This window comes from Lepidochelys olivacea (genome assembly GCF_965140295.1).
Source record: "Lepidochelys olivacea isolate rLepOli2 genome assembly, chromosome: 3".
NCBI lineage: Eukaryota > Metazoa > Chordata > Testudines > Cheloniidae > Lepidochelys > Lepidochelys olivacea.
In genome coordinates, this window is record NC_140413.1 from 136,316,030 (window position 1) to 136,339,717 (window position 23,688).

A 23,688-nucleotide genomic window follows, 5' to 3' on the forward strand; every position below is an offset into this window, starting at 1 on the left:
GGGCTGTAGTTTCTCTGTGTCTGACACTCCTTTCCTCCATTTGTCAATTCAGGTGATAAAGTCTGCTCGAGTTATGAAGAAGGCAGTTGGCCACCTCATTCCCTTCATGGAAAAGGAAAGAGAGGAAAAGAGAGCTAAATCCGTCAGCATTGAAGAAGAGGTAAGTTGTGCTCTCTTGTGCTGTAACTCTGTAAAACTATCTTTCACTGAAGCTGGGCTATAGATCTATATGAATTGTTTGTTTTAAAAACCTGAAATCTAGGCCAGGCACACCTCAGTGTGTGAACTTAGGCGTGGTTCCAAGTGGATCTTGTACGAATTAGGGCTAGGAGTCCAAATCACGTGGCACGCTCAGGCTCCGCATGGCTGTGACCTGAAGCCAAACACCAGAACTTCTGTGGTTGGGTCTGAAATGTCGTATATGTTTTTAGTTTGAACTTCAGAATTTGTGGAATAACGCTGGTAAACTGAAAATGACAAATCCCATATGGCTTTGCCAATTATCGGGGGCCTGGATGCGATGTCAGATCCAAATTCTGCAGCAAGATCTGCTTTCTGCGGTTTGTCAGCAGCAGATGTTGTGGCAAATGGAAACTTCTGCAGCAGCATAATGTAAAAGAATTTTAAAAAATCAGGAGAAATCCAGAGAAATGGTAAACCTAAAATTTGTAAGTTTTCTTGGGCTTTTCCTTAGATGAATACTTTTCAATGGATTTATAGTTTTGTGCTGCGGACATCAAGGCCTCTTGATATAGAATTTATTTTCCATTTGCTATCCATTCTTTACATGGTTATGCCTTTCATGAAATAATGGTTAAACATTTTTTTTTTTTAAATGCTGGAAAGAAGGACTTTAATAGAAAAAAATTCCGTATAATTTAACGGGAGAGAGAGAGCATGTCTTTTTTTCTCTTTCTCCTCCCTTAGCCATCTCTCATGGATTTTTCTCTCTCCTGCTGGAGAATGATTTTGCAGACTTTTTTTCCCTTCCCTTCCATTCGCAGCAGCAACATATTCTTTGCTTCTGCTGCTCTCTGTTCCGAACCAACTCCTGTCTATTTTAAGTTGTGTGCACCCTAGTATTCCTCCTTAGGGTGACTGCCTGTATCTGATCCAGTGCCAATAAGAATCTGGACTGGGCCCCGTGTGAGCTTTGTGACCTCTGTGGCATTTGGTGAACTCTGTGTCACCAAAGAGGGAAGCTAACAGAGTTTGAGGGATTTTAAGAAAGAGTCAGCTCCTGCTCAATGTAAGACTGCTGCTCTGATGGGGAAGGTGGGAGAAAAATGAGCAAGACTGAGCAGTCCCTCCTGCAGCATCTGCTCGGTGAGAGCTATAGAGTCTTCCCCTGGAAATACTGCTCCTGGAGATAGCTGTTGAGCAGGAGGAGAATGCCTTGCAGCCTCCGTCTGAAAGCACGTTTGCACACTTGACAGACTTCACTTTTTCATGGTTCCTTCCAGGACCATTTCAGTCACTGAGAGGACAAAAGGTCTGCAACCACAGCCAGTAGCAGAATAAAAAGAGTAATTTGGGTCCGTAGCCATTACTGGAGCACTCCACCTCATTTGCAGCAATCAAAATGACCATGTTTAAATAGAGTACATCTAAAATAAAGTACTTGTCTAGTATAGATTTTATTTCTTCCTTTCCCCTTAATGTCTTTATTTCCTTAGAGCTTTCATCACTGGCTAAGTCTATAGTGGTTACTAGGTCATCATACTTTCATATAGTTTTCCCCCGCCACTCACTTGATTAAATAGATTTTTAAATTTATTTTTATGTATTCCAACAGAAAACGCTCCGCAAAATTCATCACTGTAGTTCCTCTAAGATGTTTCCTAGTGAACCATCATTAGGTGTGGTGTTCTCAAATGCCCTCTCTCCTAAAAGAGAGAAGTATTGTTAAGAGATTAGCCATTTTAGTAAACAGCAATATCCTTGAGGAGCTAAGGATTTGTAGATGATCAGAGATGCAAGCACTTCACAAAAAGACTTATTAGTGAGAGCAGCAGTGATTGCTGAAAGAACACTTCATTAGTAGGCACGCTGAGATTTATGGAGATGCATAATGGAAAGTGTTCTAGCAAGCCCAGAAAAGGCACCGGAGGCTCCAAGGAGGAGATCTGGTGACTGTTCCTGGATCCGTATAGGAGAGAAGATACTCAAAATGTATATTTCTAGTTGTATTTTAATATGCAATATTCTCCCCTCTGCCTGGGCTCTGCTTGATGCAGGGAAGCGGGGAGCCATCATGGAGCCTATGACTGCTCCCTGTCCTGCACCAGTCCAGACATGGAATTATAGCAGCCTATGGACTGCTCTAAGGTATGCCACTGACATACGGTTCTTGAGGGAGAATCACTATAGGGGACTCTACTTTTGCCACATCACTGGCAGTGCCCTCTGTGCCAGCATTGGGGGTGCATCTGGCGCTGGAGCTCCCTCGTCTAGGTTTACACCCTTGGTAGGTTCTGATCTTTAAGGGGAATTCTCTGCTGGCCATTGATGTCCCGAATCTGGCCAATTTGTGCAGCTTGAGTCATATAAAATAGCCAGGTTGGACTAGAGAGTCTGGCCCGTTATTACTGAGTTGTAGAAGATTCGAACTCTTTTGGTGTGTGTGAAACTTTACTCCTCAATTCCTTTCCATCCATAATTCACTTCCCTTTCAGTACAACATTCAAATAGATCAAAATTATCCTCGAGGCACAAACGTGCACTTGGTTCTGAGCAGTCGTTCTCCGTTCTAAATATTTTATCTAATTAAACTAGAATATTAGTGCAATTGTTATATTTTAGAGCAGCGGTACTACACAAGTTCAAGTCTGTGTAACCCTGAACAAAATAGGGTTCAGCTCTAAAACAGTTTTACCAGTTAAATCGGTCTCAGAAATCAGTTACTTTTCAGTTAATAATTGTCATTTAATATTGATTTGTGTTGCAGTAGCACTAGGAACCCCACTCGTGGACTAAGACCCCATTATGCTGGGTGCGGTACAAACAAATTGAGCCTTCCTCACAATTATAAATACTGAGATGTTTGTTCATCTTGCAGGACCCTTACCATGGCACAATAGTGCTAGCTACTGTAAAAGGAGACGTACATGATATTGGCAAGAATATCGTGGGAGTGGTACTAGGCTGCAACAATTTCAGGTAATGAGCTTAGCTGTTTGTCCCTGTTTTCTTTACAGTATAATATTCTCTTCTAAATTATAATAAAAATTGTTGTCAGAAGAAACTAGAATAGGGCAAAAAGCAAGGGGCAGGATTGCTAGTCCTATGAGTTAAAAACAGCAACAAAAAGAACCAGGAAACTGACTTAAACCCACAAGGTTTTAGAAGAAAAATAAACGGGTTACTTTTATGTGCCATTTGCTTTTGAACCTTTAAGGTCCTTTTTTTCAACTTTTTCTTCACAGCCACAAGCCCTTGAAACTTGAAGGTCTTTGAGAAGGTTGATAATTTCTTTTTTTTTAAAATTTAAGCTGAGAGGCTCACCTAGCACTGAGGCCCCACCATCAAAATCCAGGGGAAGTACCCACATGAAAAACCCAGCTTCCTGCTATCAGTTGCTGGGAAGAAGGAAAAGCGAGGATTTCAGACAGGGTACTGTCCCAGGATACTGCTTGGGGCAGGGACCTGTATTTCATATCAGCCTCTGGCTAATAGGCATCTTATAAATCTAAAATTCTTCCCTTTTCTAGCTACTGGAAAGAAGATTAAACTTCCTTTTTTTTTTTTTTTTTTTTGTCCCTTATGCAGAACATCCTAGCTGTTGCAAGGGGTGTGGAGGTCAGCAGCAAGCAGAGTACTTGGATACTTGGCTCCTCCCTCCCCCTTTGTTTGGCTTCTTTTCCCCATGAATAACTCCTTGTCTGCCAAAGCAGCATGGAACTGACATGATTCTTGTTGCTTTTCCTGCTGCCCACATGGTTGTGAATAGCAGCTTGTGGAACTGACCAGAGGCTTGTCAGCCTTGCTCTACTGCTGCTTTGCACAGTTATGAGCAGTAACAGAGGCACTTGAGTTACCTGTGCAGATTCAGAAAGGTGACACTGTATTGGTTTACTGTAAGTGTGTTTGGAAAGTTATTTACACAGTCATAAGGAATAGAAAGTTAATTTTCTTGTAAAGGAAAACATAAGTTCTACGTAAGTTTATGGTACAGGTTGCCTCAATTGCCCAAAGCAAGTGGATTTTTTGAGCCCTGATGTTAGTTTTTTGTATTTGTTTATTCTGTTCCTCTCTTCACACTTAAAATTTACCACCGTAATGTTTTACCATCAGTAACTTATTGCTTACTACTTTTTAAAAGCCTTCACTACATTAGTGTTTGAACAAAAGTTCAACAAATTTGAACAAAAAAAATGGAAGAATGAGTGAAGTTAAATACTGTCAAAATCATAGTTTAAAATACATTTGTTTGCCACCAAAATTGTTATGTGAAAACAGCACTGCTTTCCATATTATTTGTGTTTAGTTTATTCACATCTCTTCCCCCTCCATCCCTGTTTATTACATAAATAAAAATAATGTGGAAATTTTTTTAAAAAAAGTCGGACTGTGCAATTTCTCAGTCCTCTCCTCTCCCCGATACTTTATCCTCTGAAATCCGTTCAGGAGCTGAAAGTCCTCCAGGGTCACCAGTATTTCCAGAATAATAAACCTGCAAAAAGGGACCACCTCCCCCTTCCCCCCCACCACCTTTGCCTTCAGATTTCTGTGGTCTTCCTCTATAATACAATGCTGCAGTACTGGACCAGTGGTTTATAATGAAGTGTTTTGATCTTCATTCAAAAATGCTCTGTTTTTGTTAACTTTAGGAAGTCTTGTACCATTACATTTCTTTTCACAGAGTTATCGATTTAGGAGTCATGACTCCGTGTGATAAGATATTGAGAGCTGCTATTGACAACAAAGCAGGTACAGAGATTTCATTTGTACTTTTCAGCTGTTTGATTTTAAACACATTTGAATTATATTGCTGATGAGGCATACTTCTAAAGTTTGAGAAACTTATGAATAGCATGGCAGTGTAAAGATTTTACCGTAGATAAGTAAGAATTTAAGTACTTATTCTTTTTTTATTGTTGTTGCTATTTGTATCTGGTATTTACTTGACACCTTTTATCCAGGAATTTCAAAACACTTGGCAAAATAATACCTATGTGAAATGGTAAATCCTATTATACCCATTGCACAGATGGATAAACTGAGGCTTGGAGAGGTTAAGTGATTTCTCCAATATGTCACAAGTCAGAAAAAGAGTTAGGAATAGAACTCTTGGCCTCTAGAACCATTCTGAACTTGTAAACCAGTGCATGTTAAAACCAGAATTCATCTTTCTAGGACAATAAAGAACTACTTGTCTGGACCAAGTCCCAGTTGCTCTCAAATTATGTGTTGTGGCTTGGAGGACGTGAACTATGCAGGAATACAGATGGGGGTTTGAAAGCACCAGTATGGTAGATGAGGGTCCCCAAGGGCTGTGTGTATAGTAATCCAACTCCTTATGCCTTTTTGAAAGGGCGCACTCACCACTAGTGTGTCCTCTCATGGCTAGGCATGGTGTAGCAGGTTCTGTCACCTCTAAAGCTCCCGGCCAACAATCACTTTGGCCTGGTGGTGCTCTCTTTTCCTGGAACTCAGCCCTCTGCCCAGGTCATGATTTAAGTCCACCTCTTCCATGGTAACAAGAAGTGCAGCAAACCAAAGTCCAAAACCTTGTATCAGGTCCTCAGCCCTAACTCTGGGCCCTCTGGTCCTCACGTCTTTCTCTCAGGGGCTTCACTCCACCTTCTCCAGTGGCTGGTAAGGGAACCTAGGCCCTCCCACTCCTCTGGGTTCCAGCCCAGGGTCCTGTAGCGAACAGACAAGGTCTGTCTATTCAAATCTAACCCTGCTCCCTTTCTGGACTTCTTCCAACCATAGCCTTTTATGAGGCCTTATTCTCACACTCTTCTCTAAGGGCCAGGGATTTGCAGGACTCTCCCCTGGAATCTCCCAATCAAATTCCAAAGTAAAAGTACAAAAGAAAAGCCCACTTCTGCCGCCTTTGAGCTTGTTCGTTCATCCCTCTCTGGTGCTCTGTTTTGTTCCTCAGCTGAGCACTTTCCAGACTTTCTCCTTGGAAGTATAGGTTCTGCACTTTTATCAGAGCTCACCACTGGAGCGTGCTTCACCCTGGTGGCTGCTCCATGTGTCTCCTGGCCTCTTGACAGACTTTTCTACTTAATGGAGGATCCCAGGGCCAAATCTCACTTTGGTCTCTCTCCTCACAACTGCTCTAGTCCCAGAAAGTGACTGCAGAGTTCCTGCCTCTCCTCCCTGCAGTGCCTTTCTGCTCCAGATGCTCTGCCTTTAAACTATAACCTCTCAGCTGGGACTCATCTTTAACTGAGCCTGTTCCACACTCCAGCTACAGCCAGGCCTCTCAGGCCCACAGTAACTCTTTCAGTGTGTGTGCGCGGTATACACCCCATCACAGCCTTATTTAAATTTTGAGACTGTGGTACCTTGACCAAAATTTGAAGTGGTTTCTGCCATCTGGTTCTTCCATCTTGAATGCCTAACTTGAGATACCTTAGGTCTCAAGGTGGTTGGGAGATGCCACTGGTGGGCACCTCCCAACTCCAGCTGGAGTCAATGGGAGCTGCGTATACTCCATACTCTGAGAACGAGGCCCAATATGTCTAAAGTTGGGCAATCAAAATCATTTGCCTCTTCTGAAAATTTTGTATCTTCCAGTTAGGTCAAAACTACCACCCAGTGCTTCTGAAATACTATCTTTTATTAATAACTGCTGTGTTTTTACAGTACACTTTCTCTCTTTGGTGTCTGAAGCACAAAGCTGATTTTAAAATTTTTCATCTGTAGCTAAACTTCGTATTGTGCAATACTACTTTCCTAAGTAAATTTTTTTAACCCATTTTTGTTTAATCTGCAATAGATATAATTGGCCTGTCTGGTCTGATCACACCTTCTTTGGATGAAATGATTTTTGTTGCCAAGGAAATGGAGAGATTAGAGATCAAGATTCCTTTGTTGATTGGAGGAGCAACTACATCTAAGTAAGAAAGATATTTTGAGGATATTTTTAAAATACCATCAAATATAAGATATATATATATTTTTTTTAACAATACATAGAAGGGTAACTCTTCTCTCCGCCATGTACTGCTGCTGTTATAATTTTCATCTCGAGGAACCCAAAACTCTTTTACCACCATGGACCAGATCCCCACCCTCACAACACCTTCATGGAAGGAGCTGAGCAATTTGGCTCTGATCCAGCAAAGCACTTCTGAGTGTACTTAACTTTAATCGTATCATGATGATGCTGTCATCATCATCATGGCAAGTCCCTTTGCAGATCAGTCACCATGCAGATTCACCTTTAGCTAGGCTTTAAGCAGATGATGGTTCCATTGACTTCAGTGGGCTTGTTGACATGCTTAAAGTTTAAGCCTATTTTTAAGTGCTTTGCTGGATCAGGATCAGTGTGTGCAGCAGCTTGAGGATTGAACTCCGGGTCCCCTTGAAGCAGGCTAAGAAAGACACATTCTGGCCACTTGCACACATGCCACTAAATACTGAATTTGGTAGTCTGTTTTGGGACTGTGATCTCATTCTCTTGCATACATTAAAATGAAATGGTGTTACTGTTACGATTTTCTAAAAAACAATGTTGACACCTGACATCTAATATTAACCTTCTCAATAGATGTAAGCAGGTGACAACTCTGGAGATGGCAGAGGTCAGTTCTTGACCCTGTGGAAGCATTAGTATTGCTTCTTTCTTTACCAGCAGCTTGTGCATATTCTGATCAGTGGTTCCATTAGTCCTGGACCAAGTGGCCTTGGCAAGATGGTTCAGTAACATTACAGGAACTGACTAGATTAAGAAGACCGTTGTGATGTAAACTTTAAAATACAGCAACCTTTAAATCTATGAAATAACCTTTTTACTTGCATGGGTCTCATTCATTGCCTATAATGTTGAGATTTCAAATATTGAGACTTTCAGCCAAGCAATTTTGTCCTAATTAGTGGAGGGCTACCTGCCTCCAATCCTAAATGTTAGTCATTTGTGGGTCCCAATGCACAGTCATTTTGAAACAGCCTTGCACAGTTCATTCATATGAAGATGAAGTAAACTACAAGGATGTAAGCTTCATTTCAGATTTTGGAGAGTAATTTACATATGTACAGTTTGTTATATGTTGTAGTTTTGTGTATATGCAGGTGTGCAGACACAGACTACAATGCATGTAAAATGTATGTGGACTTTTAAATCAAAGGCACGTGCTTCATCACAGATTTTGGAGAATGAGGCATTTTCTTTATTACTCTTCAAAGTAAGATAACACATTTACTTTTACATTCAGACAAATACACTTCAAAGGCTGTTTATGAAGAGCCATCTGCACTCACCCTGTGGAGTCCAAGTTGCACCCATTCTAGTTCCTTTCCATAGATGAATGTCAATATTACAAACACAGTCATTGCTTGGGTGTGGGGAAAATAAGTTTTGCTGAGGGAGAAGGAGATGCATAGATCCACAGACAGGATATACATAGTTGGGCGTCTTTATTTTGAGAAGCACATACTTCCATTATTACTAAAATGTCTCTTAGTAATTGCAGACATAGTGGCAATGTATTACACTTGATGATTTTATGAAAGATAATTTTAAAAATATTAAAAAGATGCATTCTCACTGTATAACGGTGCCATGTATCTGTCCATTCAGGTTTTTTCCCACCTTTGCATATTAAAATAAAGGTCGGAAGAGGTTTGGACCTTAAGCAAATATTATTCCTTGATGACTGAAATCCCAGACATGGTTATCAAAAGAAACCAAACTAAGATCCAAAAGAGGTAGCTTTCACAATTTATACTGCAGAGTTATCAGTAATACATACATCACCCACCTTGTGTCTCTCTTATCCTGGGACCAGCAGTGCTACAACATTACTGCATATAAAGATTAATATGACAACTCATATTATGGGCTATATTTTTTACATTGCATTGTTAAATGCACAACTCAAGACTTCAGCACAGAGAATTGAAGGTGCAAAAATGTGGAATTATTTTCACTTTATTCGGAAATAATTCTAAGGTCTTAGATTCTTAAAGTTTAAAAATTAAACTTGCACTCAATGTTTAAAGTACATATAAGCATCTAAATAGATGGCCATGCCTATCCAGTTAATCTTTATTCTTTCGTACAGTAATGGCCCCCATTACTGTAGTATCTGAGTGTGTCTCAGTCTTTATTCTCAAAACACCTCTGTAACTTAGGGAAGTGGTGTTATCCCCATTTTACAGATGGGGAGCTGAGGCACAGATTGAGAAGTGACTTGCCCAGGGTGACACAAGAAGTCAGTGGCAGAGCAGGGGCTTGAACCCAGAACAAGGCTAGTGCCCAAACCACTGACCCATCCTTTTGCCCTTTTTTCTCCCGTTTTGGTGTGCAATACATTTTGCACATCTACATGTTACAATTATGTGTGTAATTCATTTTTTAATTACTGCAGTACTGGACACAACTGTCAAAACTAAGTACCACAGGTAGCCAAGTGTGCAATTTGGTGGTACTGGAAGCAAGAGTTTAAGGGTGTTGGAAGCCCTAGAGCAGTTGCAAGCAAGATATGATGTGTGTGTGTGAGAGAGAGAGACCATGTCTCCCTCTAGTGACTGGTCCTAGCAAGGACCTTGCTCAGACAGCTTGCCTAATGTGCGCATTACAAAGTTCCTCCTTCAGTTCAGGTGAGTGGGTGCTTGTGCTTTTGGTTCTAACGGCTGTGGGTTTGTTACATGTACCTACAATAGAATGCCTTATGTACTGTCAATCTCAGTACATCAGTTGTCTGTGTTAGCGGAACACTGTTAAAGGACAAGAGGCCTACTTAAACAGAAAAAAGAAAAGGAGTACTTGTGGCACCTTAGAGACTAACCAATTTATTTGAGCATAAGCTTTCGAAAGCTTATGCTCAAATAAATTGGTTAGCCTCTAAGGTGCCACAAGTCCTCTTTTTCTTTTTGTGGATACAGACTAACACTGCTGCTACTCTGAAACCTACTTAAACAGAAGTACTTGTAAGATGTACGGAAGGAACTATAATATTTTTTTCTAGTGGATTTAGCCTTAAACGTCAACCTCATGGGGTATTATGAGGCTCAATTAATTGATGAGCACAATTCTGTTCTGTATTGCAACCTTTTGAAAGTCAATGAGGTTGTGTAGGGGAAGCTGGCACAGAATTTGGTTCAATATTTGTAAAGAATTTTGATACCCTTGGAAAGTGCCATTATACATATAAATTATATCTGTGTTTTTATTGATCAATTTACAGCACATGAATGGATTAATTTCATCTTCTGTTCTAGTTGTAAATTTACGATTTCATTGTCTGCCAGAAGAAATCTTGGCTTTTTAAAGTCTTTATAAAAAGCACAACCTTGAAAGTGTCTCGGTGCATCATGGTTTTGAAAAGACTTGTACCTTGGTTTGCAACACTTACTTTTGTTCTGTTTTCCCATTTCAGAACACATACAGCTGTGAAAATTGCCCCACGGTACAGCGCACCGGTCATTCATGTCCTTGATGCATCCAAGAGTGTGGTGGTTGTAAGTTCTGGATCGCGGTTCTCCCGCTCAGACACACCCACCCCACCCCTTCCCATAGTGCTGTATATTTTATATGAAGTGGCCTGATCCTGCAAGTTCACCTGTGGGTAAAAGTCACCCTGTTCATGGGGCCAGATCAAGGCCTGTGCACTAGTGAAATCCCACTGAAGCCTATTTTGAGAGCCTAAGTGGGAATGAAGAGGTGCCTAAGTCTTGAGCCGGCCCTTAGCAAAGGGTGCATGTGCAGACCAACCATTCAGGTCCCTTTGGTTAGCTTTTAACTTTTAAGAATGTCACCAATAAGCCTCTTCCTGCTTTTTAAAAGCTAACTCCTACAGACCAGGTCTGCCTGGTAGTACTCATCATGACACTGTCACCAAGAGGAGGGAAACCCATGGTCAGGGATACCCCCTATCTTCTACGCTGGGTTGAGTTCATTGCCAAGCAGGGTTGTTTTCAGAGTGTGTCAGCGAGTGAAGCAGTGCTTCAGGTTTTTGTCAGGCCAGTTCATGAGCTGGACATCAGGCAACTTCCGCTTGGAAGTAACATTCCACATTATGAGGGTGTGGCCAATATATGGGTGAAATGAAGGATTAAAAAGTTATTCCATAGGAACTCACCGGTTTATCAGTTGGAATCATCTCTCACATTGAGAGCTGGCCCCATGGTGATACGAAGTAAGATTTGTTCCCTAGACCCAGCACTGCTGTACATTGTTGAAGCTGGTCATCGCCTTAAGGCATATTGTTTTAATCCATATCAATTGCCAGTATAATATCTACATAAATAAACACAATGCACACAAGGAAATCCAAATGTGATGAAAAATAAATATCTGCAACTCCCCCACACTGTCACTCTATCAGATTTGTATGGTGTTATGCTGCTTTTGAATGCAAAAAGCAGTCATGGACAAAATTAAATATTTTAAGAACAGAAAAATATCGTAGTGCTACTATGTAAGTCCATGGCATGCCCACACCTGGAATACCATGTGCTGTTTTGGTGACCCCGTCTCAAAGAAGATATATTAGAATTGGAAGAAGTACAAAGAAGGGCAACAAAAACGGTTAGATGTATGGAACAGCTTCTATATAAGGAGAGATTAAAAAGACTGGCACTGCTCATCTTGGAGAAGAGATGACTGGAGCACAGGGGATATGATAGGTCTATACAGTTGTGAATTTGTGGAGAAAGTATATAGGGAATTATTATTTACCCCTTCACACGAACCAGGGGTCACCCAATGAAATTAATAGGCAGCAGGTTTAAAACTAACATAAGGAACTATTTCTTTGCACAATGCAATCAACCTGTGGAGCTCATTGGTAGGGGATGCTGTGAAGGCCAAAAGTATAACGGTTAAAACAAGAATTAAGTAAGTTCATGGAGGATAGGTCCATCAGTGACTATTAGCCAGGGTGGTCAGGGTCACAACCCATACTGGACACAGAAAAAGCCCTAGGAGTCTGTTTATGAAGGAAGGGGTTCACCCAGAGGAGTTGTGGAGAAGAAAACCTGTGGAAGGCGGAGTAGAAAGAAACAGAGGGAAAGAGTAGTGAGTGGGTGTCTGTAAACTTCTGACTGCTAGAATCTGTGTCTGGACAACAGGGGATGGATCATTTGATAAATTGCTCTGTTCTGTTCATTCCCTCTGAACCATGTGGTCCTGTCCACTGTTAGAAGACAGGATACTGGGTTAGGTGGACCATTGGTCTGACCGAGTATGGCCGTTCTTATGTTCACATGTAAATTGTGATATGAATCATAGAAATCTCAAATTACATGCTTTTGCTCGTAAATATATTATCCTGGGGTTGGCTTATGCTTTTTTCAAACTTCGATTCTTCACATTGAGTAATTTCTTTTTGGGAAACACCTACAGTACTGTATCTTATAGATCTGCCCCCTTGACTCCATAAAAATATCATTTTCGTACTCCACGATGGATGCGTAAAAGCAAAGTATACGTTAACTTTATGGACTCTCTGTTTTTTCAGTAAGCCAGAAGTTTGAAGAAGCTTTGAGAATTTCAAATGTTAAGTCTTAGTTTTAAAACGATCATGTCGTCTAGAGTTCATGTTAAGTGATGAGTTTTTTCCTAACATGTTCTGTCATTAAAGACTGCATGCTTTAAATTTTAAAGGAAAGTAAAGACTTAAAGTACTGCCATTGAAAATGACTGATGATAGAGAAGACAGTTGCTCAAAGGACCTAATAATCTCCTCCTGGGGTAAAGGAAATAAAAACCTTGAGGATGGGGGGGGGGGGGGAAGGAGTGTCATCATTTCTCTTCCATATCCTCCAAACCTCAGGGAAACTTCTCTGTAGGCCTCAGGATCTACTTTTGGGAAGGGGATCTGCCAAGTGTTGGCAGAGACAGAGGACAGCTGCACTTCGTGGTGGTGTTTCTCCTGTCCCTTTCCCACAGAGATTTCCCCACTGGAGTTAATGCTGATGGGGGTCTGCATTATCTTACTGGATTCCCTCTTCTGAAACACCCTCTGATGGGATATTCCCAGGGGAAGCAGCTCCTGGCATCAAAGATAAACCCTGTGCCTCTGCAGTGCCTTTATGTATATGTCCCTGGACTAAAGCAGATCCAATGAGACATAAGGTTTCTGTGTATCAGTGTCCCTGCCTGTTCTGTGGGAAGAAAATGCTTGTTATGGACAAAATCCGAGCAGCATTGTGAAAAAAGTTTCTTTAATATACTGTTGAATTGCCTGAGTTTGGGGTTGCAGCTGAGAACTGAAAAAAGATGCTAACACAGACCCCAATCTCCTAATTGCAGTTTGCTCACTTGAGATGTTCTTACGATTTCCTGATTGACTTTGGCTGACTTGTTTCTCAATTACTATGATTGTCTAGCCCATTATATTTAACTGCCCGTTTCCACAACTACAGTGACATAAGGAATCATTTAAGAGACCTTGATTATAATTCAAGGCATTTTGCAGTGACAAGCTATTGAATTGGGTGAGGCTAGTTGCTGATTCATTGTCTTCTGTTCTGTAACTATTGTAGAAGATAGCAGTGTGGTGCTAAGATGGATGCTGGTGCATTCAAACTGCCTACCAAGGGAGTTATGGGGTATGTGCTGTTCCTCAGAACAGGAAAATTGCTCATAGAAAAGAATGTGGAATCCTCTGGCTGAGCCTTGGCCTGGTTCCTGGGCCTGCTCAAAGTCTGTTAGCAGTCTCCTCCTCTCAGCACTTTCCTTGGCCAGGCTGAACTCTCATACTGTCGTACAGGCATTGTGTCTTTTTGGTAACATGGACAAAAAAGAACATGTCCTAATCATGTTAAGGACTCAAGGAGCCACATCCTAACTCCAGTAGATACACAGTCAAAACATGCTTTATAACACCCACTTCTTTCTTTCCTTCCTATCTCCAGCAAATTGACCCTGTATGAGGTGAGGTTCATTCACTTCTTGGCCATCCCCTTGTGGCTGGATCTGGGGATCGCTCTCGTCTGGTCCAGCACCCACTTCTGTCAGTCACTCTGTCTCGACAGTGGTCTCTCCTCCCGTACTTCACAGCAGTCCCTCTTCATGACTCAGTCCTCTGGCAAGGTCAATGTGTAGTCTTCCCCTTCTGTGGTATCAGAGTTCCTCCAGACCAACAGTCTGTGCACCGTCCCAGGCAGTGCTTTGTGCCAATTCCCAGACTGTGCCACTTCCCCAGAGGTTGGTAGGGGAAGCTGGACCCATCTACTACTCCACATTGCAGCCCAGGGACCCTGTCAGCAGCCACCAAGGTCTACGCAGTCTCAACACTCGCTGCTCTTTCCCTCTGTTTCTTCCTACTCTGCTTTCCACAGGGTTTCTTCCCCACGACTCCTTTGGTTGAACCCCTTCCATCAGGGCTAGGCTCCCAGGGCTTTTCCTATATCCAGAGAGTGAATGCAGACCCTCTCCCTCAAGCCCTCTTCTGTTCTCAACTCCCTGGCTTTATACAAGCCCAGCCTGCTCCTGCCTTAGCTAGACCGCATCTTCTGTTAATGCATGTCATTGAAGCCTGACTCTCCCCTTCCCCGCCAGCCACCCCCCAGTGCGGCCTATATGGTTAATGGGACCCTTCTGAGGCCCTTAACCGCTTCAAGGCTGGTGTGGGAATGAACTCGCTATCACACAGTGCCTCTGCCCTCTCCCCACATGCATACTGTGCCTTCTCTCCCTGTACCCTCCCCAACAAATGTGTGTTGTGCATCCTCCAGTTTCTTTGCAGGCATCTTTCCTCATTGGGGAGAGAAAGGATTGGGTCTCTTTTCTTATCCTCTGAGCCTCCCTGGGTGGCTGTCACTCTGTCAGATGCTGCCCTTCTCATCTGGCGGTGAAGACAGTGGGTTACAGCACCCCTTGCCACCTCCCCATAGTGCGGTTTAACTCAATCTTTACTCCGTGTATGAAGTATTGGCCATTTTAAATTGGTTCCTTTCCCTTATGCTAGCCATTAACTAATGACTAACATTTAGCTAATTCCTGGGATGATGCTATCTGGGCATTAACTAATGTCCTGGGCTTTATTTTGACTTTATAGTAGGGGGTGGCTGCTGGCAAATGGGGACATATCTAGAATCATGCCTGCAGGGAGTCCCCACCCCGTCCTTCCATCTGCAAGTGGTTTCCAACAGCTCTTTCAGGCCAGGAACAAAAGGGGTGCAGGTAGTGGGGAGCAAAGCACGAGTAGGGTTGGTCCCATCTGAGGGAGTCTTGACAGCAAGGGAGAGGGAGGCAGGGTGAATCAGACTCTGTGCCTTTATGGGGATTGTTTCTTTCGGCACTCTCAGAAAGGCCAGAGAGCTGACAATGGCGGGGCTAGAGGTATAGCCTGGCTGCACCAGTCAGTGTTAGTTTGAAGTATTGTTTTAATATGTTTGACTTAGTCTCTCATCTACAATATGATGATTTACTAGCTCACTGGTACTTTAGTGATGGGATTGGGCTCTTCATTATCATCCTGATCTAGATAAGAACTGTCACAGTTCAGGGCAACCGCACCTGTATTCCCCCTCGGAGCTCCACCAAAGGCACCTGCTCTAGGCTCCTGGCTCCTTACCCATCACCTCTCTTGATCACACACCCATGTCTCCCTTCCCTCCTGACTGTGACTGCCAGCAGTCACAAGTTATCACACAGCTCTTTCCCAAAAAAACATTTATTCTTAAGGTGGAAGCATTACAGGGAAAACATTAAAACAACAAAAGACTCTACAGACATGCTAATAAGCTTACCCCAGAGATCACCCCAACTCCAACAAGGGCTCTGGCAGGGAGTCAGGCCTTCAAACCCCATAAAGGGGGTTTTCTGTGGTTACAAGTTCATAATACCCATGAATAGGTCAGTATTTCCTTAATTCAGCTTGAGCCTTTGATGTTGAGACTTCAGGAACAGAAAGTAAGCAGACGGTGGTCCCCTCCTCAGGCTATAGCTTCCCACAACTGGGGTTTTGCATAAATGGAGGTGGGTAATTTGTATTCACCTTTCAGTAGAGATTCCCCAGGCAAACCATTTGACACTGTTTGTTCCAAAAGTCCATTCTTGTCCGGCACATTGTTCAGTATAGTTCTTTGAAGTTCATAACGCTTCCCAGGGTTCACATCCTGTCCCCTCCCAGAGAGAGGTTATGTACAACCCTGGTCCACAATAATACACAACCCATTAATTTAATATACTGGGCCCCAAATGTACTAAAACTTAATTCAATAAGGCCTCCCAAAGATATTTTAGGAAATTGCTATGTCAGTCACAAGACCCACAGAAGCTACAATATGAAAGGCTGATGACTCACTTTGAAGTTCAAACTTGTCCATGCTGCAGCAGCTTTCCTACTGCTAAAACTCCCTTTTACTTTCTCAGTGCTCTCAGCTACTAGATGAAAACCTGAAAGATGATTTCTTTGAAGAAATAATAGAGGAGTATGAAGATATTAGACAGGACCACTATGAGTCTCTCAAGGTAAATAAAACTGCATTGTGTATTATATAAATTCTTTCCCTTCTAAAATGACCAGGGATGAGTATAAAAATATTGCTCGGGCATGCAGGAGTGAAATCAGGAAGGCCAATTCACACCTGGAGTTGCAGCTAGCAAGAGATGTTAAGAGTAACAAGAAGAGTTTCTTCAGGTATGTTGGTAACAAGAAGAAAGTCAAGGAGAGTGTAGGCCCCTTACTGAATGAGGGAGGCAACCTAGTGACAGAGGATGTGGAAAAAGCTAATGTACTCAATGCTTCTTGTGCCTCTGCACGGTAATTGAGATGAAGGCCTGGACAAGAGTTTTAGCTCTCTGGACAGAAAGCCACTGTTGAGTTTTATAAATGTTGGGAGAGAGAAAATTGATTTGGAGACAAACTGACTATGAGGGATGAGAGTATGGAATGCACTAAAGACAACTCCTAGGTCCTCTGTCTGAGAAGGCAGACAAAGAAGCATTCTCGAAGGTCAACCAGCTCTGACTTTGGCCTCTTTGCAAGTGAAGTTGATTTCAAAACTTAGGGTCCTCTGCTGGGAGCACCTTGCTTAAAGTTTCCCATAATTGCACTACCACTGGTGCAGCAACTCCTGGAACTATAGTGTAGACCAGGGGTGAATTCCTGAACCCATTGAAGTCAATGGCAAAATTTGTATGGACTTCACTGGGCCAGGATTTCATCCTGTGTACCGGGAACCACTGGTGGTCTTTATGGCTGTCGTCTAGACTTGCTCTGAGCAAGGTTAGACAACAGAGATAAAATGCAGCACCTTCCTATGCATCTGTACTCTTTTTTTTTTTTTTTTAAACTAATAAAGGAACTTAAATTTATGTGGGGAGATTAATGCTTGATAATCTTATAGGCTAAATCAACTAGAAATGTCTGTCAGTTAAGAGTAGTACAGTAAATTGATGAGCTCATTGTAAAGTACGTTTTATTTTAGTCTTACCAAGGTACTTGCTAGATGATGAGGATACATCTGAGGACAGATTTAATTTCAACGAAATCATTTCAGACTGTAACAAGGCCATTGAAGTTACTTTGCTCAAAGCTGAGAGGTTGTATAAATGTATCTTTTATTTCCATACAGGAAAGAAGATATTTGTCATTAGAGCAAGCTAGGAGAAAAGGTTTCCATAATGACTGGCTGTCAGACTATAAACCTGGTCAGTTTGCTTCTTTTTTTTTTTTTTTTTTTAATTGAATGCTTAATACTTGATAACCTCACTGGATATAGCTGTGTGGTTCCTGTCAGAGGGAGCATCATGACTTGAAAATAAATTGGTATCTGTTGAATTTGAAGGGATTGTTGTTGCACAAATGGGAGATCAGTGGCCTAAAATGAAGTGTTTTCTTTCTCTTGCTTGCAGATGTTTGGTCCCATTACATTTATTTTTGTTTCTTCTGATTTCCAACTTGTGAAAAACATAGCCATTTAAATATTTTATTTTTTTTATACATTGCCAAAAAGTGAGTGTTGTACATCATTTTAAAACCATAGATCCATTATAGTACATACAATCAAATCATAAAAATGTAGGACTGGAAGGTACCTCAATATGTCATCCTGTCCAGTGCCCTACACTCAAGGCAGGACTAAGTAATAACTGGACCATTCTTGACAGGTGTTTGTCTAACCTGTTCTTAAAAACCTCCAATGCTGGAAATTCCACAGCTTCTCTAGGTATGCACTCAGTAGTGCCTACTTTCACAGAGCCAAAATGCAGCACTCAGTTTCTAGTAACTAATCTTTATAAAGGTCCCTACTAAGGTATCAGAGAAGGTGGGAAGGTGCAAATGCTGGACCAATAGCTACACCATACCACTGCACATGTACCTTCACCATCTCCATCCTAGTGGATGTGTGGGAGTTGCAAAAGCTCCCATAGCTTCCCGACTAGCTGTTGTGTGGAACTCCACAGCATACAATGCTGGTGAACTGGGCTGTGTCTGAGTAGAAGAGTTGTATATAAAGCATCAATATAGAAAGCATTTAGTGGAAGGTTGTCTATGCATCTGCCCACTTCTGACATATTCTAAGCCCTATGATCAACAAAATAACTTCATGAGTCCAACACAATTAAGTACCAATCAATATTGATTTGGATAAACTAATGAAGGAACTTTAAATTTCATATGTCAAGACTAATGCCTGAGAATCTTCTAGGCTGGTGTATCAGATAATAGTGATGTTATAGTTAGATTTACTTCAGTTTATTGTGACAGTCTTCATCAGGATGACCACTTTAAATACTTCATTGTGGCGCACACATGCTGATAACGGTTCAAAAGCATTGGGAACGAGAAAACTAAGTTATAAATGGTAGTGATGATTTTTGTTTCCTTGCTGTATTGTGTACGGTAGGACCTCAGAGTTATGAACCCCTCAGGAATGGAGTTTATTCATAGCTCTGAAATGTTTGTAACTCTGAACAAAACATTATGGTTGTTCTTCCAAAAGATTACCAACTGAACATTTGACTTAATACAGCTGTGAAACTTTACTATGCAGAAGAAAAATGCTATTTTACCTTTAGTTTTTTTAGTAGTTTATGTTTAACACAGTACTGTATTTGCTTTTATTTTTCTCTCTGTTGCTGCCTAATTGCATATTTCCAGTTCCAAATGAGGTGTGTGTGGTTGACTGGTCAGCTCGTAACTCTTAAGTTCTACTGTCTGTAAAAGATTCAGCAATATGTGGTATTTCCCTAATGACAAACTACTTTAAAATCCTACAGTTAAACCTAAATTCTTTGGCACTCAAGTCTTTGAAGATTATAACCTGGACAGGCTGGTGGAATACATTGACTGGAAGCCTTTTTTTGATGTCTGGCAACTTCGGGGCAAATATCCCAACCGAGGATTTCCTAAAATTTTTAATGATAAAGCAGTGGGTGAGTATTGAAATAACATTTCTTGTATGAAGGCAATGCAGACAGATCAGTTATTTAAAATATATACGGTATTCTGATTGTTCACAAATACACATGAGCAACTTCAATTGAATTAGAAAGTATTTTAATAAAATGTTGGTACAAAAGATTAATAATGAAAAGTGAGTGGGAAATATTTAGGCCCCAACTGTAAAGAGTTCGCTTGTATGTCAAAACAAAGGAAAATATTTTGATGAAGAAAATTAGAGGGCTTGATATGTCTATATTCATTGTTGGATGACATCACTAGAAGCCCTGGGTCCCATTATGTATAATCTGAAAAGTACTTTTAAAAGAAGACCATTGGAACATATGTAATAAAGCTGCAATTGTATCCAAACCTCTAAAAATTAGTGTTCTTTCTACTATGCTATATTTAGAGCCCTGCAAATCTGTAGATATCTGCTTTATATCGGCGGATATCTGTATCCGCACATGCGGATAGCTGTGGACCATGTTTGTGGATCACAGATGGGATGCGGATACAAATTTGGTATCCACACAGGGCTCTGACTATATTGGGAAGCCAGATAATTTGGTATGTAACGTACATGAAGTATGTAATATACAGTAGCAGAGTTTGTAAATAGCTCCCAATTTCACTGGAACCAAGGAATGGATACTATCGACGAGAGGATGGTTTATGTCAAGTGTTCTCAAACTGGGTTGTGAGCTGTCCGCCTCCACCCCAAACACCGCTTTCCATCCAGCGTTTCTAATGGTGTTAAATATATTTTTAAAAGTGTTTTTAATTTATAAGGGGGGTCGCACTCAGAGTCTTGCTATGTGAAAGGGGTCACCAGTACAAAAGTTTGAGAACTACTGGTTTATGTGGTCTTGTATGTTTGGATAAGAAGACACACTTGGGCTCACTCTTTTAAAGCAGTATGGCATGGTTACCGGTAACAGTTTACAGCACAGTGTCTGTGAGGTGTTTGGGTTTAAGGGGGTCCCAACCACAATCTGATTTCTGGGGTATTTTAGGTACTTTCATGTACAGTCTGCCCACCTCACTTATTCTGCTCCACCTTTTTTACTGTACTAGAATTCTGCTGGCTGAAGTATTTGTGCAGAAGGTGTACTGTTACAACTGTGTAACCATGACCGCACTGACACCTTCTCTGTTAGCAACAGCTAAAATGCTACAGTAGTAACCAATAAGAAAAATGACTGAGGAAATAGCAGCAGGATTATCCAGAAAGTGTATTTATTTAAAAAGTGGGGAGGGGGAAGCTGGAAAGCTGGTTAAAGTTATGTCTTTTTTTTTTTTTTTTTTTTTTTTTTTTTAATAGGAGAAGAAGCTAAAAGAGTTTATAATGATGCTCAAACCCTACTAAAAACTTTGATTAGCCAAAAGAAATTGCAAGCCAGGGGCCTGGTTGGGTTCTGGCCAGCGCAGAGTGTTCAAGATGATATTCATTTATACGCAACAGAAGAAGCATTGCAATCTTCAGAACCAATAGCTAAATTTTACGGTTTAAGGCAACAGGTAGGAAGATGGAGTATTTGCTGACCTACTATAAAGTTCTTTTGCGTTGGCTTGTGAAGTTGGAACAAAGGGATTATGTTAAAATTCATGCTGAAAATGAAGTTAGCTATAATCTGAGAGCAAGCTACAAAGGAAGAGTCATCTCCTGATCCCCTTTCTGCCTTTTTCAAAAATTATTATTAATTAATAACATAAGATCTGTGAATGGTGAAACAGTGTATTACAGAACACTCCTTAGATTTCATCTTTTCAGATTCATTTTCTGTTTTTTCTTCTAATATTTTAGCAGCCATAAAGCACCATTGTGCATCTATGGTGCTGCATAACTTCATAATCAAGACCCTGTGTACCCGACCTAAATTTTGCACCAAGATCCTCCATCGAACTGGAAATTCTATGGGAGCTTAATTTATACTAAAAATGAGATTTTTTTGAATGAATTAAGTCTGAACATTAATAATGTCTTTCCTGCAGTTATCTGCAGTCTTTATTTTTGTTTAATTCTCACCTGGGGAAGCAGTTCAGAATAAACACATTTATTAGCCATTTCTGTTAACAGATTAGTAGCAAAATAGTTAATTATTGACATTTTAAATGGTCATCTTTCGGTTTGCATTAACACCCCATTCAGGTGAATGGAGAAGTTTGGATTTCTCAGAGTTACTGTTTCAAGCTATCCCAGGAAAATAATGTTGGTTCAGTTTATGCTTAGTTCATATTTTCAGAGTTATCTGTATGATCTTTAGAAACCGAATTAAAAAAAATATGAAAACTGAATTTCTGGAGCACAGTTTTGTGTACAGGTGTGGATTCTGTGAGACATGCAGCGGGATTTTGTCAAAGATAACAGCATTGTTAGATGATCACTGTCAGTTTACAAACCACATTTCCATCTGAAATTTTTTTTACTGCTGTTGTTACAAGAAAACCTTAAGATTACTAGAACTGAGAGAGATTAGGGGGGAAAGTTCCCCAACCCCCCCCCCCCGCTTTGTTTTGTGTGTTTGACAGCATTTTTTTTTTATAGCCTGTTTTACTAATCCTCTTATTCGGTCTGACAGTTTCCTCTGTTCGTGTCAAACAGTGTTAAAGATGGAAAAGGCCTCTCCATTGACCTGCTGTATCCCCCAGTGGCCAGTGTTCTATTGTTCCTTATTAATTTGCTAGTTGCAAAAAATCAAGGTCAAAATTCTCTTCAGCTCTGCCTGACATCTCTTCCTTCCCATAGCCTGTCCTCCTTTAATGTGCGGACAATACCAGTATCTGATTTGTGGAACCACCGCACAGAACTGAAGGGAGAGCGTTGTCTCTGATTCAGACCAGACAGAAGGCATCATGCATCTAGGCCTGGCCTATAGTACTTGCTTCCTGATATTGATAAGAATATCTTGTATCTAGAAGTCCTTCTGGTTTAAAAACAACTTCTCTCCTGTTGAGGGAAAATAGATGGACCCATTTCTAGGCCTGCCTGAGCAATGTGCTTTTTTTAAAAAAAAAAAACAACACACCCCGAGTTTTCTTTGTTGATGCAACTTTTGTTGTTCTTTTTAATTTTAGGCCGAAAAAGACTCCTCCTGCACAGACCCATATTACTGCCTCTCTGATTTTATAGCCCCCGGGGATTCTGGTGTTCGTGACTATTTAGGCCTGTTCGCTGTGGCCTGCTTCGGGGTAGACAAGCTGTGCAAGGAATATGAGAAACAGTGTGATGACTACAACAGCATAATGGTGAAAGCACTGGGAGATCGTATAGCAGAGGTAACAAATTTTATTACAGATTGGACGGCCGCTTATACTTCCCTTGAACTCTCCACTGGGCTCACTTGACAGCCACCTCTTCACCTTCTTAGATAAAAGTGGGTGTTGTGTGACACAGTGCGTCCTGTTCATTAAATCTGAAATGGAAGATTTCTTGCCACTGAATGTGTCTTGAGGAGAGAGAGGATAGTCAGCATGAGCAACAAGGGAATCTGAGACTCAGTGCAGCTTTCCAGACTTTTTTCCATCATGAGAGAGTTTTAGGGTCAAGTCTCAAAAAAAGCAAGTAGCTTTAAACAGGTTGTAAACTGGGCCTCTTTTTTAAAAGTATCTCTAACTCCCTCAGATAATTTTTTGGACCCTAAAATGACCTAATAGTTCTACCATTGGATACAAATGCAGGGATTCCATTGGCTTTAATGGTAACCGCACAAGTATATCCAAAGGAAGAATTTGACCCACTATGTCTAAGAACTTCTCTACAGTGGGTGTTTGTCCTGATTCCAGTCATGTGCCAGATTCTGGTGCAAACTTCTAGTGAAAACAAGGAAAGCTGGAATTTGCATCAGTCGAACTTCTCCAGTTTCAAACAGAGCTAAGCTCTTCTGACACAAGTAGCAGCTTTGTGTGTCTGTACTAGAAGTCTGTGATGGTGCAGCTACGCCACTGGCTCGAACCAGGGCAAATGGTACAGGGTAGGCAAGGTCTAAACATCTTCTCTACAGCTCGGCCCTGTATTGTCATCCGGTTACCAGCCACCTCCTTCCCATCTCCAGTACACAGGCTTGTCAAGCACCACCAAAAAAACCCAGAAGTGCTTTGTGTGTGTTTCAGTAGAATCAGTTTGCTTGTATGATGCTTATTTACCCATGGTGAGAGTTCCTACAAA

General features: G+C 41.2%; 1 protein-coding gene across 2 annotated transcripts in view; it reads left to right on the forward strand.

Annotated features, from left to right (window-relative positions):
• The window catches only part of MTR (5-methyltetrahydrofolate-homocysteine methyltransferase), a 78,391-nt gene that overhangs the window by 51,738 nt on the left and 2,965 nt on the right, over nucleotides 1-23,688 (forward strand). For both annotated transcript variants that reach the window (XM_084622196.1, XM_084622197.1), the window contains exons 21-30: nucleotides 53-160; nucleotides 3,059-3,159; nucleotides 4,862-4,929; nucleotides 6,956-7,076; nucleotides 10,560-10,641; nucleotides 16,505-16,603; nucleotides 17,710-17,785; nucleotides 19,358-19,513; nucleotides 20,845-21,041; nucleotides 22,599-22,799. In XM_084622196.1, coding sequence (XP_084478322.1) covers nucleotides 53-160; nucleotides 3,059-3,159; nucleotides 4,862-4,929; nucleotides 6,956-7,076; nucleotides 10,560-10,641; nucleotides 16,505-16,603; nucleotides 17,710-17,785; nucleotides 19,358-19,513; nucleotides 20,845-21,041; nucleotides 22,599-22,799 — 1,209 coding nt within the window. The remainder of the gene's footprint in view (nucleotides 1-52; nucleotides 161-3,058; nucleotides 3,160-4,861; nucleotides 4,930-6,955; nucleotides 7,077-10,559; nucleotides 10,642-16,504; nucleotides 16,604-17,709; nucleotides 17,786-19,357; nucleotides 19,514-20,844; nucleotides 21,042-22,598; nucleotides 22,800-23,688) is intronic.